This window comes from Berghia stephanieae, chromosome 9, assembly GCF_034508935.2.
Source record: "Berghia stephanieae isolate SIO BIC M18660-M18661 chromosome 9, UCSD_Bste_1.3, whole genome shotgun sequence".
NCBI lineage: Eukaryota > Metazoa > Mollusca > Gastropoda > Nudibranchia > Aeolidiidae > Berghia > Berghia stephanieae.
In genome coordinates, this window is record NC_088368.1 from 36,645,375 (window position 1) to 36,660,374 (window position 15,000).

General features: G+C 37.3%; 2 protein-coding genes across 3 annotated transcripts in view; both read right to left on the reverse strand.

The window, feature by feature from the left end:
- The window catches only part of LOC144980166 (ADP-ribosylation factor 1-like), a gene marked incomplete in the record, with an annotated part of 11,407 nt that extends 10,190 nt beyond the window's left edge, over positions 1 to 1,217 (reverse strand). The window contains 2 exon segments of the mRNA XM_078927740.1: positions 89 to 166; positions 773 to 1,217. Coding sequence (XP_078783866.1) covers positions 89 to 166; positions 773 to 824 — 130 coding nt within the window.
- Positions 1,218 to 6,173: 4,956 nt separating this feature from the next.
- Positions 6,174 to 15,000, reverse strand: part of LOC144980152 (uncharacterized) — a 9,083-nt gene continuing 256 nt past the window's right edge. Inside the window, exons 2-3 of one of the 2 annotated variants that reach the window (XM_078927714.1) lie at positions 13,755 to 13,955; positions 6,174 to 10,711 (exon numbers count right to left, since the gene is read on the reverse strand). In XM_078927714.1, coding sequence (XP_078783840.1) covers positions 7,671 to 10,709 — 3,039 coding nt within the window. In that variant the 5' untranslated portion in view covers positions 10,710 to 10,711; positions 13,755 to 13,955 and the 3' untranslated portion in view covers positions 6,174 to 7,670. The remainder of the gene's footprint in view (positions 10,712 to 13,754; positions 13,956 to 15,000) is intronic. The other variant, XM_078927715.1, reaches the window with a different exon arrangement.

A 15,000-nucleotide genomic window follows, 5' to 3' on the forward strand; every position in this document is an offset into this window, starting at 1 on the left:
AAAATCACTGAGAATACATGATGTATTTAAAAGTCAAACATGTTGAATTTTTAAAGTTTTAAATAGTTACAGAGGAATACGTATTTACCAATTGTGGGAATGGTGGTGACAACTTTTCCAAGTTTCAATCTGTACAACAAACTGGTTTTTCCAGCACAGTCAAGGCCTGGATAAAATGAAAAAGTTGATATTTTCTTTACGTTCTTTTATCTATTATCAATAAATGCATAAAAGAACAAACAAATAAAAAAAAAAAAGAATATTGAAAGTGGAATGAATCCAATATATTATGAGTTTTCAACTTCAACACTAGCTAAATGACGCTTGATTGGGACCAGCTGATGGAAAAGTGACAAAGTGACAAGTAATTCACCTTTGGATCTCCTCCACTACCACTAAGAGTAAGACGAAGATGAAGATGAAGAAGACGACTGTCATTAGAAAAGTGGAGATGAGGACGATTAAAACAAACATACACGGGCGCGCGCATAAACACACACACACACACAGAGAGGGAGAGAGAGAGAGAGAGAGAGAAGGAGAGAGAGAGAGGAGAGAGAGAGTCAGAGAGAGAGAGAGAGAGAGAGAGAGAGAGAGAGAGAGAGAGAGAGAGAGAGAGAGAGAGAGAGAGAGAGAGAGAGAGAGAGAGAGAGAGATTGAGATTTTAATCGGAAGTCAATATAGCCTTCCCGAATCACTGTAAGCTCATGTACAATTTCTGAAACTGAAAGTTTGTTGTGCCTAGTTTATAAAAGGAAAATATTTTTCTTACCTTGAATAATAACTCTGGTCGGTTTTTGTCGACTGCAAGTGACACCTCCCATTGTTAACAAATGAAATAATATCAATTTTCACTTGATTTCAATTCATAAAATGTTATAGTACTGACTAACTTAAACACTATAGAAACTTTATATATATGCATTTATCTAAAGCAGGATCTAAGAACAATACACCAATTCTATTTTTAGGTATTACGAGAGGAAGTTGTTAAGTAAAGATTATCCGTGGATTCATAAGTGTGTATTTGAACACGTCAATCCCGGATACATTTTCCGCCATTAAGTTGGGATGAATTATCAAGCATGTTAAAGACTTAAAAAGACCATACGGCCACTAAGTTATCTATATTTTTTTTTTTAACTATCAAACCAAGAAGATGCAAAAGACGAGAGCGTTTATTGTTGTTAAGTGTCAACAATATGGCAAAAATAGAGTAGTTTCCCTTGGACGTAAATTTCAAATTTCGAATATTTATTATTATCATCATCATTCTTCTTATCATTACTGTTGTTGTTGTTGTTATTATTATTATTATTGCTGTTGTTATTATCATTACCCTCATTATAATTGAATTACTACTCCTACTACAGTTCACTCTGGATAATCGCAACACCTTGGGATCCGCGAAACTGTTAAGATTAACCGAAGTCGAGTTCCCAGTACACTATCGCAACATTATACACATATACTGGCCCCCCGGAAATATGCAAAAAAATATCCCAAATTATGGGGGGGGGGGGGGGGGGGGGGGGGGGGGGGGGGGGAATTGCAATTTATGCGGGGGGGGGGGGGGGGGGGGGGGGGGGGGAGGCATATTATGCAAGGGAAATTACAAATTATGCAAAACAAGAAAAAATTAATAAATCGCTGTCTAAATTTTTCCATTGCTTTAATTGCATTTAACCAATTCAAAATTAAAGAACTACAACGCAAATTCAAAACTTAATTTTTTGTTGTAGCACAGAAAAGCTATCTAGATGTCGCAGAGACGTTGTCTGACAATATCAGATTGTAAACAGAAAAGCTGCGCTCAGCATCAGCGCTGTTGATCGTGGTGTATATGTACCACTTGGCACAAGCAGCCAAAGCGGGCACTTCATCAGAAATGGACTGCCAAAAATGTGGCACGTCAATAGAATAGAATAGAATAGAAGGTATCGACGTCGCTTGATTAGGCCACTGGCCTGTCGCCGAGTCTTTCCAGTCACTGAATGTCTTGTTCACAACTGATCTAATGCATTTCCCTACCTGATCTTGTGATCAGGGGCTAGCCTACACTACACTTTCTCTACTGATCTTTTGATCATAGCTATTTTGGGTGGGAGGCACTTCTACACTATGCACATAACTTTCCATCACAGCATCTAATCTATTCTTGAAAGCATTGACACTCGGCGCTTCAACGACATTTGCTGGCAATGCGTTCCAACGTTCAATTACTCTCTGTGTAAAAAAGTTCTGTCGAAGGGTGGTTTTAACCCTGGGTTTCAGAAATTTATATGAGTGGCCCCTGGTGACTGATTTTTTGTCTACTGTGAACAGCCTATCCTGAGTCGCGTACAAGCAATGTGTGAACTTATAGGTCTCAATCATATCACCTCTCAAACGCCGATAGATCATACTTGGCAGTCCTACTCTTTTCAGGCGCTGTTCATAACTCAAGTCCTTGAGTCCACTAACGACCTTTGTTGCTCGCCTAAGCACACTCTCTATAAGCTTCTTATGTTTTTCAAGGTAAGGTGCCCATACACAGTTTCCGAACTCCAAATGTGGTCGGACCAAAGCTGCAAACATTAACTTCATAGTGTCACAGTCAAGATAGTCAAAAGATCTCCTTATCAGTCCAAGCATTCTGTTAGCTTTGTTGACCTGCCTTTCCAAATGCTGTGAAAACTTGAGCTCTGGGTCCATATGAACTCCCAGATCTTTCTCCAATGTTGTCTCTTGTAAATCAATTATCTCCTCACTCCCATGTTTTCTCATTTTGTAGGTTGCTTTCTGGTTTTTGTTGCCTAAATGGAGCACTTTGCATTTGTAGGCATTAAACTTTAGCTGCCAAGTATCAACCCAATCGACCAAACTATCAAGATCACTCTGAAGTCTCTTTATATCAACCTCACTGTCAGCCTCACCATACACTTTCGTATCATCTGCATACATAGAACACAAGCCTGATACAGTCTCTGGTAAATCATTGATGAATGCTACGAAAAGTGATGGTCCAAGCACACTACCTTGTGGCACCCCACTCCTTACACACGCCCAATCAGACAACTGTCCGTTAATACAAACTCGTTGACGCCTGTCCGTAAGAAAATTAACAATCCAGGCAAGTACTTCACCTTGAACTCCAACAAAAGAGGTGATGGAGTTCTTCACCGCGAGGGGCCCAAGCTGCAGGGTGTACCTCTTGATCTCCTCCTCAGGTACAGTCTGAGCTGAGGTGATTGTCAATTGTAGACTTTCTCATATGGTCCAGCACTAAGTTGCAAGACTTACAAAACAGTTTACCAGCACTAACAAATGTTTCTAAACTGTTTGTGACGGTCGGTAACTGATGTCTTTGTTGTTAATTTTGCTTTGGCACTCGGCGCTGCCCCATTGCGATGTACGAAGGCATCCATTCTGGTCGAGTTGTCTTGTATTGATTATTGATAAAACTTTTATTATAAGGAATCAAACTTGAATCCAGATCGTAACTCGCACGTTAGCCGGTTAGCGAGAGAAAGGCAGTGATCGCTTGGCGCTTGGTTTTGGTTAGATCCCAAGAAGACAAATCAAATCGTACACTTGGAATACGATGGTAACTTAGTAACACTGGCTCTAAACTATCGGAACAATGGCGGACGCCCGTATGAAATATTTCTCCGGCGAGCATAAAGGGTATCCAGAGGAAAAAAAGACACATAAATTTGATCATGTTTTGACTTTTACACATTCTGATCACAAGGCATATGAAAAGTTCTAGCCAGCATGAAAAATAAAAAGTAATGATTTTCTTCGTTTAGAACCAGGATGGCCGCCGTTGCCGGGCGGCGTGACATCAGACTATTGAATCATATTGGAACAGCCTCCCTTTAACCCTCTCCTTACCACCCAGATGAAAATCGTCACGGTCGTCATGATGCCACCGACACTTTCCTCAAATGATTTCTCTTGAACATCACAAAATTTAAAGAAATGCTTTGGTTACAGCTATAAATGCTAATCACTGTGTTGTCGAGCTCACATGTCACTTTCTTGTTTGAGCAAGAAAAGTCTATAAATTTTGTGCTGGGTGGGTGTGAAATTTCGGGCGAAATTCTAAAAATAGCTGGACTGGTAAGGAGAGAGTTAAAGTTAAAGGGAAGTCACTGTCACGTATTTGGGAACATCGTCGGACTTTTTCGGTTTCATTTTTCTTCACACAATGGTCATAAATTCACGCTAAAAACCATATTTTGCATAATTATGCGGTAAAAGGTGAATTATGCGGCCGCATTGCGATAAGTGGCAAATTATGCGGCCGCATTTTCCTGGGGGCCAGCACATATAATAATATGGTATACTCAAACCAGTTGTTATAAACATTGTTCTTAGTCCACCACAGACTGAGCAATATGATTGAAATAAAAACCATAAGACAGCCCTGTATATATATTTTATCGCGCAAAAAAAAAAAAAAACAAAAAAAAAAAAAAGCTTTGATTAACTTTCACTTTCACTCTTTTGTTCTCAACATTTATCAGATTCAAAGAGTCTCCCGCCCATTAAGATCCCATCAAAGGGTTAGACGTATATACAGGTCAAAGATCTGTTAGGGTTAGGGCCTTCAATTTATCAAAAAGTTTATATATTATAGATACAGGTCAAAAGATCTGTTAGGGCTTTTTATTGACTTTTATCTCGATGAACTGAATGCCAAGATCAGCAAAGGCACAAAACGCCTAATACGCTGGAAAACTATACTATACTATACTATAAACCGTGATGAGAGACTGTAAGATCTCACCAAACTCGTTGGTCACAATGCACAGTTGTCATTCCCAAAACAAAGGGTATCTCTTTACAACTGTCATTGTCTACCTGTTGTAAAAACAATACCCAGCCCCCTTGCTCCTATTAAATGGCCACAGATGACATCATGATCCCATACTGCAAAGCCCCACCCTCTTTTTGTCTCTAATAGATTGGTGACACACTACTGTAGCATTAAATCCCGCTCAGTCTCGATTTTTCAACCTGTCACGATTTCTTCCATGATGAAATTTAATCATGATATTTTGTTTGATTTCTTGAAGTTACATGAGGGCGAAAATTTGTTGCAATTAACCAGTGACTTTTATATAGAATTTGGGAAATGTTGCGGTTATCCAAAAGTTGGAATTAACTGAGTTGCAATAATCCGGAGTGATCTGTACCATCATCATCACAACATCACCTTCAATAGGAGGACAGTTATAACCCCCCCCCCACACACACACACACACGTACAAACATTCATGTTGTTATCATCAGCACCCAGCAACGACTGGGAAGATGGGTCTTAAAGAATTACAGAAAATTCAATGAAGCATACTGGTCAGAGAGAGTACAAACTCAAGTCACGAACAAATTTCTCATCAGTGGCCTGAAAGCAATCTTCAAGGGATACAGATCGAAATTGACAGTCCGAAAAAAAAAGGTAAATGATCATCAAATTTTGTACGAAAATCTGTATTTGGGGGGGTTGGGGGGGGAAGGGGGGGGGGGGGGGGCAATGAAAAAGTTGATGATATTTATTACAGACATAAGTATAAGGGCGAAGAAAAAAAAAGTTCTTCTGAATTGAAAGTACATTGAATTAATCCCCTGCCCCTCCCTAAGTAAAAATCAAAATGAGGCCTCCCTCCCTCTAAACTTTAAACTTGAGCTTTTATATAGCACAATATCCACTCAACGTGCTGAAAGTGCTTTACAAGGGGTCCTTGACCAACAGCAACAAGTAACATATAGAATGAGACATGACGCCTGTTAGGCAATATTACAATTTTTTTTTTCGAACAGAGACAACGCTGTTGGCGGCCAGGTATTCATTTTACACCCGAGTAGGGTGAAAGAATGCAAGTAAAGAGCCTTTTCTAAGGACTCAACTACACGCTGAGTGAGGCTCAAACCCAGGACATTCTGATCTGAAAGCGAGTGTCATACCACAAGACCACATAGCTGCACTGCCTTTGGGTGGCATGCTAGTCCATTGTGTAAAGTATTTCCCATCAGATCTAACAGATCCGGCTGCCCAAATATTTCTTTGTGGACAGAGGATTAGAAGAGAAAAATAACAAGAACCCCCCCCCCCACAAAAAAAAAACAAAACAAAAACAAAAAAAACAAAACACATAAACAACAAAATGTACAACTCGAAACAAGACCTTTTGGATTTGAAACAAGTGCTCTATTAATAATTGGGCTATTAAAAAAATATGCATTAAAAATAAAAAAGTCCTTCACAGCCATTAGTGCCATGAAGCCATAATTTATCCCATTTCAAATAGCGTGAAACAGACAATAGCAATTGCTTGCTATCTTTTTAGATAGGACGCCGGTCTCTCACAAAATGCTTTCCCCCAGATCTAACATACCCAGCTATCCTATGGGGACACCAATCAAAATATGCAAAATGTGACATATATCTCCAGTACTAGGTCATAAGGAACAAATTCCATTTCATACAGTTCAAGTCACCCGTCAAACACCATTTTTGAGGTGAATGACTTCCTTACATTATCTTCACTGCCCACTGGAGTTACTGAAACTAGAGTTGAATATGATTTAATTTGTTTAATGTAAATAACAATGATACATGTCAAAAAGAAGTATAATGATTATGACAGATAAAAAGGTACAGTGTATTGATGATGATGATGATGATGATGATGATGATGATGATGATGATGATGATGACTTCATTGACTATGATGATAAAATTAAAATTAAATTTTAAAAAGTTATCCATGATTTTACTCACATTCTACATTGCCATAGGTTGATCCATTGACCAGATCACGAAAAATTATGCTGCTCTTCTTCTTCCAAATATCTATAGTGTATATATACCGTATAATTTGTGAGGAATGGTCTCAAAATTGTATTATATCCGGGTTAACTTGTTTAAAATTGGATCTCAATCTTAAGACAATCTTATAGAATTTGATTGTATGGGCCATGTATATTTAATACAAGTTATCAATATTGCCGTTCTTTTTGCAACCTCTTCAATTGACGTTATTTTCTGCAGTATCTCCTTATTCATTTGCATTTTTAGAATTTTAGGCCCAGTTATAATATACTACCCATGCCAGATACTTAAAGTTTAAGTAAGTAACATTAACACACTTTCAAATTAAACGTCTTTAAGGTCTACTACTACTACTAGAGGTATATTATTATGGACAACATAAAGTAAGCAAGATGTCAAGTATTCATTGGTGAGCAGCCGCCTGAGAGAATTGTATAAGTTATTTTAGGACTGTAGCTGTAACTTCTTTGAATCTTTAGTACAGCCATTAAACACCATCCCACCAGTCACAGTCAGCAGTTTTTCCTTCTTCTGATGGTGCCTTTATTTGTGAAAACTGTAACAAGTTTGCAAACATAAGAATTGTAAATGATCAAATGAGGCAAATCGTAGATGTGAGTTTGTTAAAATATTTGTAGTTATAGAGGATGATCTCTACTGAATCGATCAAGCCATCATTTTTCTTTTATATGATCGCTTCAGCAAATGTTGCACTATTCATCCGCATTTTGACATACACTTTAGTTCAATAAAGGCCTTAAATAACTCCATCTATGTCCAAACTGTATAATACAGCCATAAATAATTTGATAATAGTTGATGTTCACTTTACTTTTAGTATTTTAGTTAGTCATTTCTTTTTAAAGTAATCAAAGATATCTTTCTGTGAATGCCTCCTCTTCTTGCTTGTATTAGGTTTGCTAGTTATAGAATTAGAACATGCTGGAGAAACACAATTAGGTCTGGAATTATTATTAGATTGTAAGTGTATTTGACGATCATTGTTGATGAAAATGTCAGCAGTGCCCATGGCGGTGTGAGCGAGGATTTCCCCTTGGATATTAGAAGGTAATGAATTAAACACATCAGGGTCGAAACCATCTGGACATTTTCCTCCTGCAGAGTTTGATGAGTGTGATTGACGCTGATTTGTGGGCATAGAAGCAGGGATGACTGAAGGTTTCTGGGATGAAACGTTCAACTCACCACTTGGTGATTTGTGTGTGATTATTTCTTGACGAAAACCAGAATGACTGCTCGACAATAATTTCGTGTGAATGTTTGTCTGTGGGTCAGAAGACACTACCAGGGATTTGCTTTCTTGCATAGTTTGTGATTCTTCAGACCTCGTAATGGAATTGAGTCCAATGCCATAATCGACTTTACTGACAAAAGTCTTCTGGGTTTCTCCTAAACCTGATTGCATTGCCATTCTGTCCTCTTCATTATCACTAAAAGTCCATGAATCATTTGACTTTGATTGATTTTTACAAGTTAATGTTAAGTCTTCCTGTGAAGTAAAATCGATTATATTGTCTTCATGAAATTCAAATTCTGAATCACACAATTCCTCTTCATTATATCCTGTTATATTGTCAGAGGTTAAAGCTATTGAATTTATTTGTAGCTTTGTAAGATCCGAATGATTTATTGGCAGAAAAGTTAATGAATGTGGCAAATCTATATTTTTGTTATCAATAATCATGGAAAAATTTTCACACTTAGCTTTTTCCTTAAATTTGTGACCTACAGATTTTTCATTCTCATCACGAATATTATCATCCAATTTTTGTCTCTTAGCATCTATTTTTTGAGAGGAATTTTCAATCTTTACATAAGGAAATTCTATGACATTTAACTTGGAAATAACAAAATCTTCTTTTTCATTTTCTGCTTTCCTTTTGCTTGGGCTAAACAAAGGCTTTCTATGATTAGAACTTCCTGCAGGTTCATTCAAACATTTACCCTGATCCATAGAATTTTCTGATTTTCTTTGAGAACGAGTTGATATTTTGTGATTAATGCGAGCAAATAATTTCCTCCCATCCTTTGAAGTTTTTACACTTATTCCAAAACTTTCTAAGACTTCGTTTTGAATATCCTCTGGCAGTTGTAACAAGTCACAGGCATCAATATGTTTTGGAAGAAGCTTTTTAAGATTTTGTAGAGATGACAAACTCATTTCTGAATGAGATCCAAGAGTCGCATCTTTATCTGAAATTGGGTCACGATCCAACACTAAATCTGATCCATGCAAAACTTTTTTACAAGTTGTTGTTTCGACAATATCTTTTTTATCAGAGGCTGAATTTGAAACATTTTTTGAATTTGAATCAATGTGAGAATCTATTATTGACATTAACTTGTTGCCTTCAATATCCTCATTTTCATTCTCTTCTATCACTGTACTTGTAATGACAATTTCATTAGTACCATCAATCATTTCAATTTCAAGCTCAGCATTTGTGTTAGAAAGTCCTTTCTCATTACCACTGAGAATTGCTTCCTTACATAATTCATTGACTTTGCTCACATTGTTGGTAAAATCTTCTGTCCCAGCAGTGGGAATTTTTTTCACAATATGATTATAACTTTGCGTTGCTCTCGATGAGTCCGTTTTCAAACTCTGACAAGAAAAAAATGAATCCAAAGTATTCTGTTTTGAATTAGGTGTCAAGAATTTAGCAAAGCACACATTAATAAGAGTAAGATGAAAAGACTTTGATAAATCCACTAGTTTGTTGAAAAGTTTAGTTAGAATTGGCATAAGACGTGATGCCGTTATTTCAAGGTCAAAATCTTTATCAAAATCTTTGAAAACATTGATAGGTAGTGGACACTGATGACAGTTTCGAACATAATCCTTTCCTCGAACAGTCAATCTAAGCGTTGAAGGAATACGAGAATCTTCTTTTAATCGTTTTAGTAGACTGACTACCAATTCATGAATACGACTTTTTGCATCCTCTAGCTCGTTACAACATCTAAACGAATCCTCATCACTGATGGTTTGTGGTAGGGTAAAGGGTACTACTGGGGAAGCATCAACTCCAAAACTAAGTTTTGAAAACATTTCTGCCATTGGTTTTCCAAATTCATCTTCTAATAGAGTCAAAGGGGCTTGTTGTAAATCCCATATTGATTCGATGCCCCTGGATATCAGTCTCTTTGTTGATCTAGATCCAATTCCAGGGATTGAACGTATTCCTGACAATGAAGAGACAAGCTGGCAACCCAAATGAGGCAGAATAGAGGTTTGTTGATTTGGTTTGTGAAGACTGCCTACAAGTTTTGCTAGAAGTTTGTTGTGTGCGATCCCTGCACAACACGTTATTCCTAATTCAAGTTTTAGTCCCTCCCTGATATCTGCTGCTATTTGAGATCCAATCTTAATACGAAGAAAGCAGCCACAACCACAAGCAGATTCATGATCACAACTAGCAGTTTCTACTATCTCTCTGGAACTTGAAGATTCTTCAATAAATTCATAAGATCTACCTGAAAATTTAAGTTTAAAATTTCCTTGTTTGATTCTATGTTGAACTATGTCAGTAACATCTGCAAAGTTTTCATCAAACCCAAGTCGCTCAACGAGTGGAGTGTATTTCTGAATAAAATCTGATATTTGATAGGACATATTTCTGTAGTGGGTGAGATCTTCTCCCTTGACAATTACCAAATCTGGGCATTTCCTCTGAGCATCAGCTATCGACATAAGCTTTGTAACACCCCTCTTTCTGGCTTCATAGTTACATGTGACCAACAAATATTTCTGTTGAATGCCTAGAGGTTTGTCTCTCAAGCTGGGGTTTCTGATCATTTCCACCTGTGCATAAAAGCAGTCGATGTCAAAATGGATAATCGTCCTCTCATGGTCAGGGTCTGCCATTTCTGTGTGAAAGAATTATTGGACAAAACATAACTATCATAAAAATATATTTACCAGAAATAAAATATGAAGATTATACAAGCTCGTAACTAATCAAGAATATGTAAAGACACTTTTCATTCTATGGGCGCTGCTGTAATTTGAACATAAAGTATAATGTGTATTATGTTCTATTTTTGTGTACACTGCGATAGACTAGTGTCCTATCAAAATGGTAGCAGGCGGTTGCTATTGTGCATTTCACACTATAGACAATGAGATAAACTCCAGCTCCATGGGCCTAATAGCTTTGAAGCAATACTTTTTTTTGTGTGACCCAACTGCTCACACCAGAATGGTGCCAGGACGATTTAGATAGTTAAAAAGGCATTTCTAGCAAAAGTATTGGACTTTAGTTAGGTTTAAAGTTAGAATCATAATAAAGCCAACCCGCCAGACCAGAAAGATTGGTTGACTTTATTCAATATTAATGGAACACTAAGATGGAGATGCTTGACAAAGAATGTACGAGAAGGTTAGAGGCATTTGAGATGTGTATGTATAGAAGAATGTTGAGGCTATCATGGACAGACAGGTATACGAACGAGGAAGTGTTGGAGAAGGTGAGAAAGGGAAGAATGTTGATCGATACCATCAGAAAGAGGCAGTTACGGTTTCTGGGACATGTGTGGAGAGAAAAGTTGGTAACATCTGGGATGATCGAAGGAAAGAGGACTAGAGGAGGACAAAGAATGACATATCTAAATAATCTAAGAATGGCCAAATGTGATTTAAAAAGCAACACAGATTTCATGCACACCGCAGGGGATCGTGATTTGTGGAGACAGCTGACTGGTAACGTGCTCAAGAGCACAAGCCACGATGGATGATGATGAAGATAGAGAATGAAAATTTAAGACCAAAAGAGGCAATGCCTTTCAGCAGAAGTTGGCTTTTAAGAGTGTTGCATTTATGTGGTTCCTTCTGTATATGATTTATTCAGGAGAGTAATAAACTTAACAAAAAAAATAAAAATAAAACCTAAAATTTCATATTTCTGCTTGTTTTCTATTTTCCAGTTACCTCTGGCACACCCCAACATATGGTATTTTCAGGACTAAAAGATGCAACTCTTTCCCTTGACCTTAAGCCTGCGGCTTATAGTCCAGTGTGGCTAGTACTAGCATTTTTCTTTGGCTGTGTTGACCAAGTGTGGAGACTTCATTCATTTGATATATTGTAATGATTAAACAATGAATTTAAGATTATGGTAGGATAAAATTGGCTTTCTTTTCAGAATGTGACTCATCAAGTTAAAATGGTATTATGTCGGGAAGAACTAGGTGATTTAAATAAATCAATATTTTAGCCACAGATATGAAACTTGGGGCTTATGTCTGTTCTTTTCGCAAAAAAAAAAAAATAAAGAATGAATACAGTTTATTCAGTTATTATAAAAGACACAAAGGTTGTATTTATTATCATTATGACTCTATATTTCACTTTCCAGGGTCTGATTCATGCCGATATACAGTGCAATAGGCATTCATTGAACTACACGGGACAGGTGGAAAAGTTTGTCAAATCTGTGTTTCGATGAATATAAGAACACAGTTGTAAGACAAGGGACTCAAATAATGATGTAGCCTAGTGTACAAGTATGTGATCTAAATGTTTGTGCATCCAGATTGATGACATCACCCTTCCTTTTTGTTGGAAAAATAGTGAATATTATTCTTGGCTGATTTACTCACTTAGCCAAACAAAACAACATCACAACAAGGCATGTGGAATGACATGAAAGGATGTTGGGTTTGCAAGGGAGACTCTTAGTTTTATTTGTTAAAACCTTGAAACAGCTCATGGATGCCGTGAAAAATTGAAAAAAAGTTTTCTCAGTTTAGTTCGTCAAAACAGTGAAACCGTTTGTAGATGCCATGAAAAATTTACTAACTCAACGAAGGACATAATTTGGGAATTTTGTCCTTGTTCGTCAAACCTGTGAATTTGTCAAATGCCTGTTCGAGAAACGTGTATTCCACTGAAATATCATTTTGAGACGGAGGGTCACAAATTTGAGGGGTGCTGCTTATAGTCTGGAAAATACGATAATGCTGTTTGGAGAAGATATGTCACATTTGATATACCTCTTCGTATCCATTGAATTAAAGGAAATACATGAATGGTCTATTTTTTCTCTCAATTCAATTTCTATATTTCTCTTGTTTTGCTGAAGGGACTTGATATTGGAGAATATTATGAGTTATGAGTGATAGATGTGAATGACCAAACTTTGTTGGCATAATTGTGGAACTGTACGCCACATAAGCCCCCACTCCCAGAAAGTAGTGCCATGACAACAAAATGGGGGATCTCATACTCATATGTACAGTGGAAACCTGATATAACAGGGATGGTGGGACCTGAGCAAAAGTCCTGTAATAGCTGATCCCTGTTACATCAGAAATACAAGGGAAATAAGCACATAATTCAATTATTAATTGACTTTTTCAAGTGATCTAATACATCGATTACCGCCCTTGCCAGAAAACTGCATGCGACAGGGATATACGGGGTTTCCAGAAAACAGGCAGCGTAAAATTATATGAGAAAACAGTAAACATTGGCATTTCGGGAACAGAACAGATGCATTGTTAGCAAAATTTACATAAAAATAAATACCGTAAACAAAATGTTGCGAGGGTGTGATGAAAGTGTGAACTTCATGGTCGATCAACTTGGTCATCAATCCATCCAACTATCAATCTATTATACTTCTACTACTACTGCTACTACTGCTACTACTACTACTGCTACTTACTTACTACTCACTACTACTACTACTACTACTACTACTACTACTACTACTATTACTACAACTTCTACTATCACTACTTCTATTACTACCATTACTATGACGACGACTACAACGATGAGAGAGAGAGAGAGAGAGTGAGAGAGAGAGAGAGAGAGAGAGTGAGAGAAAGAGAGAGAGAGAGAGAGAGAGAGAGAGAGAGAGAGAGAGAGAGAGAGAGAGAGAGTTATCTATGTATCTATGTTCCTCACCGTGCGACAAGGCCTAAAATTTAGCAGTTTTCCTTCTTGATTGTCCCTGTTATAGCCGATTTGGTTCAAGTGAGGCCATGCTATAACCGATAATTTTTAATAGAGACAAAGAGCGGTAAAAAACGGGGATTTGAAAAATCCCTGTTATACCCGATCCCTGTTATAACCGGGCCTGTTATAAATTGTTTCCACTGTAATAGACTGAAGTAAAAAAATAAATTTAAAAAAGACTTTAAAAAGTAAAAATGGGCGGTTTTGGTCATCAGTAAAGCGCTTTCAGCATGTTTAGCGGATATTGTGCCTTATACAAGCTCAAGTTTTTTGGGTTTTTTTTTTTCGGAGTGTCTACGTACACAGTAACTTTAGGCAGTTTAATGAGCAGCAGCAGTGGGAGTCAAATTGTGACCCAACTCGCCCATAAGAAAATTATGACTGGAAATTGCATTTCGCTTTTACTAACAGTTTTAGGGGGTTCAATTAAAGATGCATAAATCCGTTATAAAGAGGAATATCGCAGATATTTTGGTATCATTATTTTCGTCACTAACCGGGAACCTAGTCTCAGGATCTACGTACACGGTAACATTTATACACGGTAACCTTGAATCTCACCTTTAATGGGTTAAATTGTATTGTTTGATTTTTTAAAATAACAGACACACACACACACACACACATATATACCCTATATACAGACCGAGGTCTATCCATTGCTTGTATTGTAGCGGCAAACTAGTTCTTGTTACCGGAGCTACCTTGTACGTAGATCCTGAGGCTAGGTGCCCGGTTACAGTGTACGTAGACACTGCCTTTTTTTTTTTTTTTACTGTGCTTTAAATTTTAAATCCCTAGGCGCTAATAATAAAATAGGGAGTGACTATTCTCATCCCCCTAGTCTAGGATGCTAGTCTTCATAATAGTAATAGTAGTCCACAATTGTTGTATGTTTAATCCAAAGGTTGTAATGCAGTAATTTGTTAAGTTTCTTGTCACAAGTTGCACAATTAAAAAAAAAATCAATCAAATCCAAATCGCAAAAAGCCGGCGACGTTTTTTTTTTCGGTAATCCAATCGGCCTGGGGGGATGAGAATAGAGGCAGCCAATAAAATAATGCATCTAGAAAAACATGTTTTAGAGGGAGGCCTTCCTAAAGCTCCTACATCCCCGGTATTCTTGTTCTAGTAGAAGTAGTAAGGGGTTTGGGAGGGGAAACTTTTTTTTTATAATGTTCTAGTAGGGAGTTTG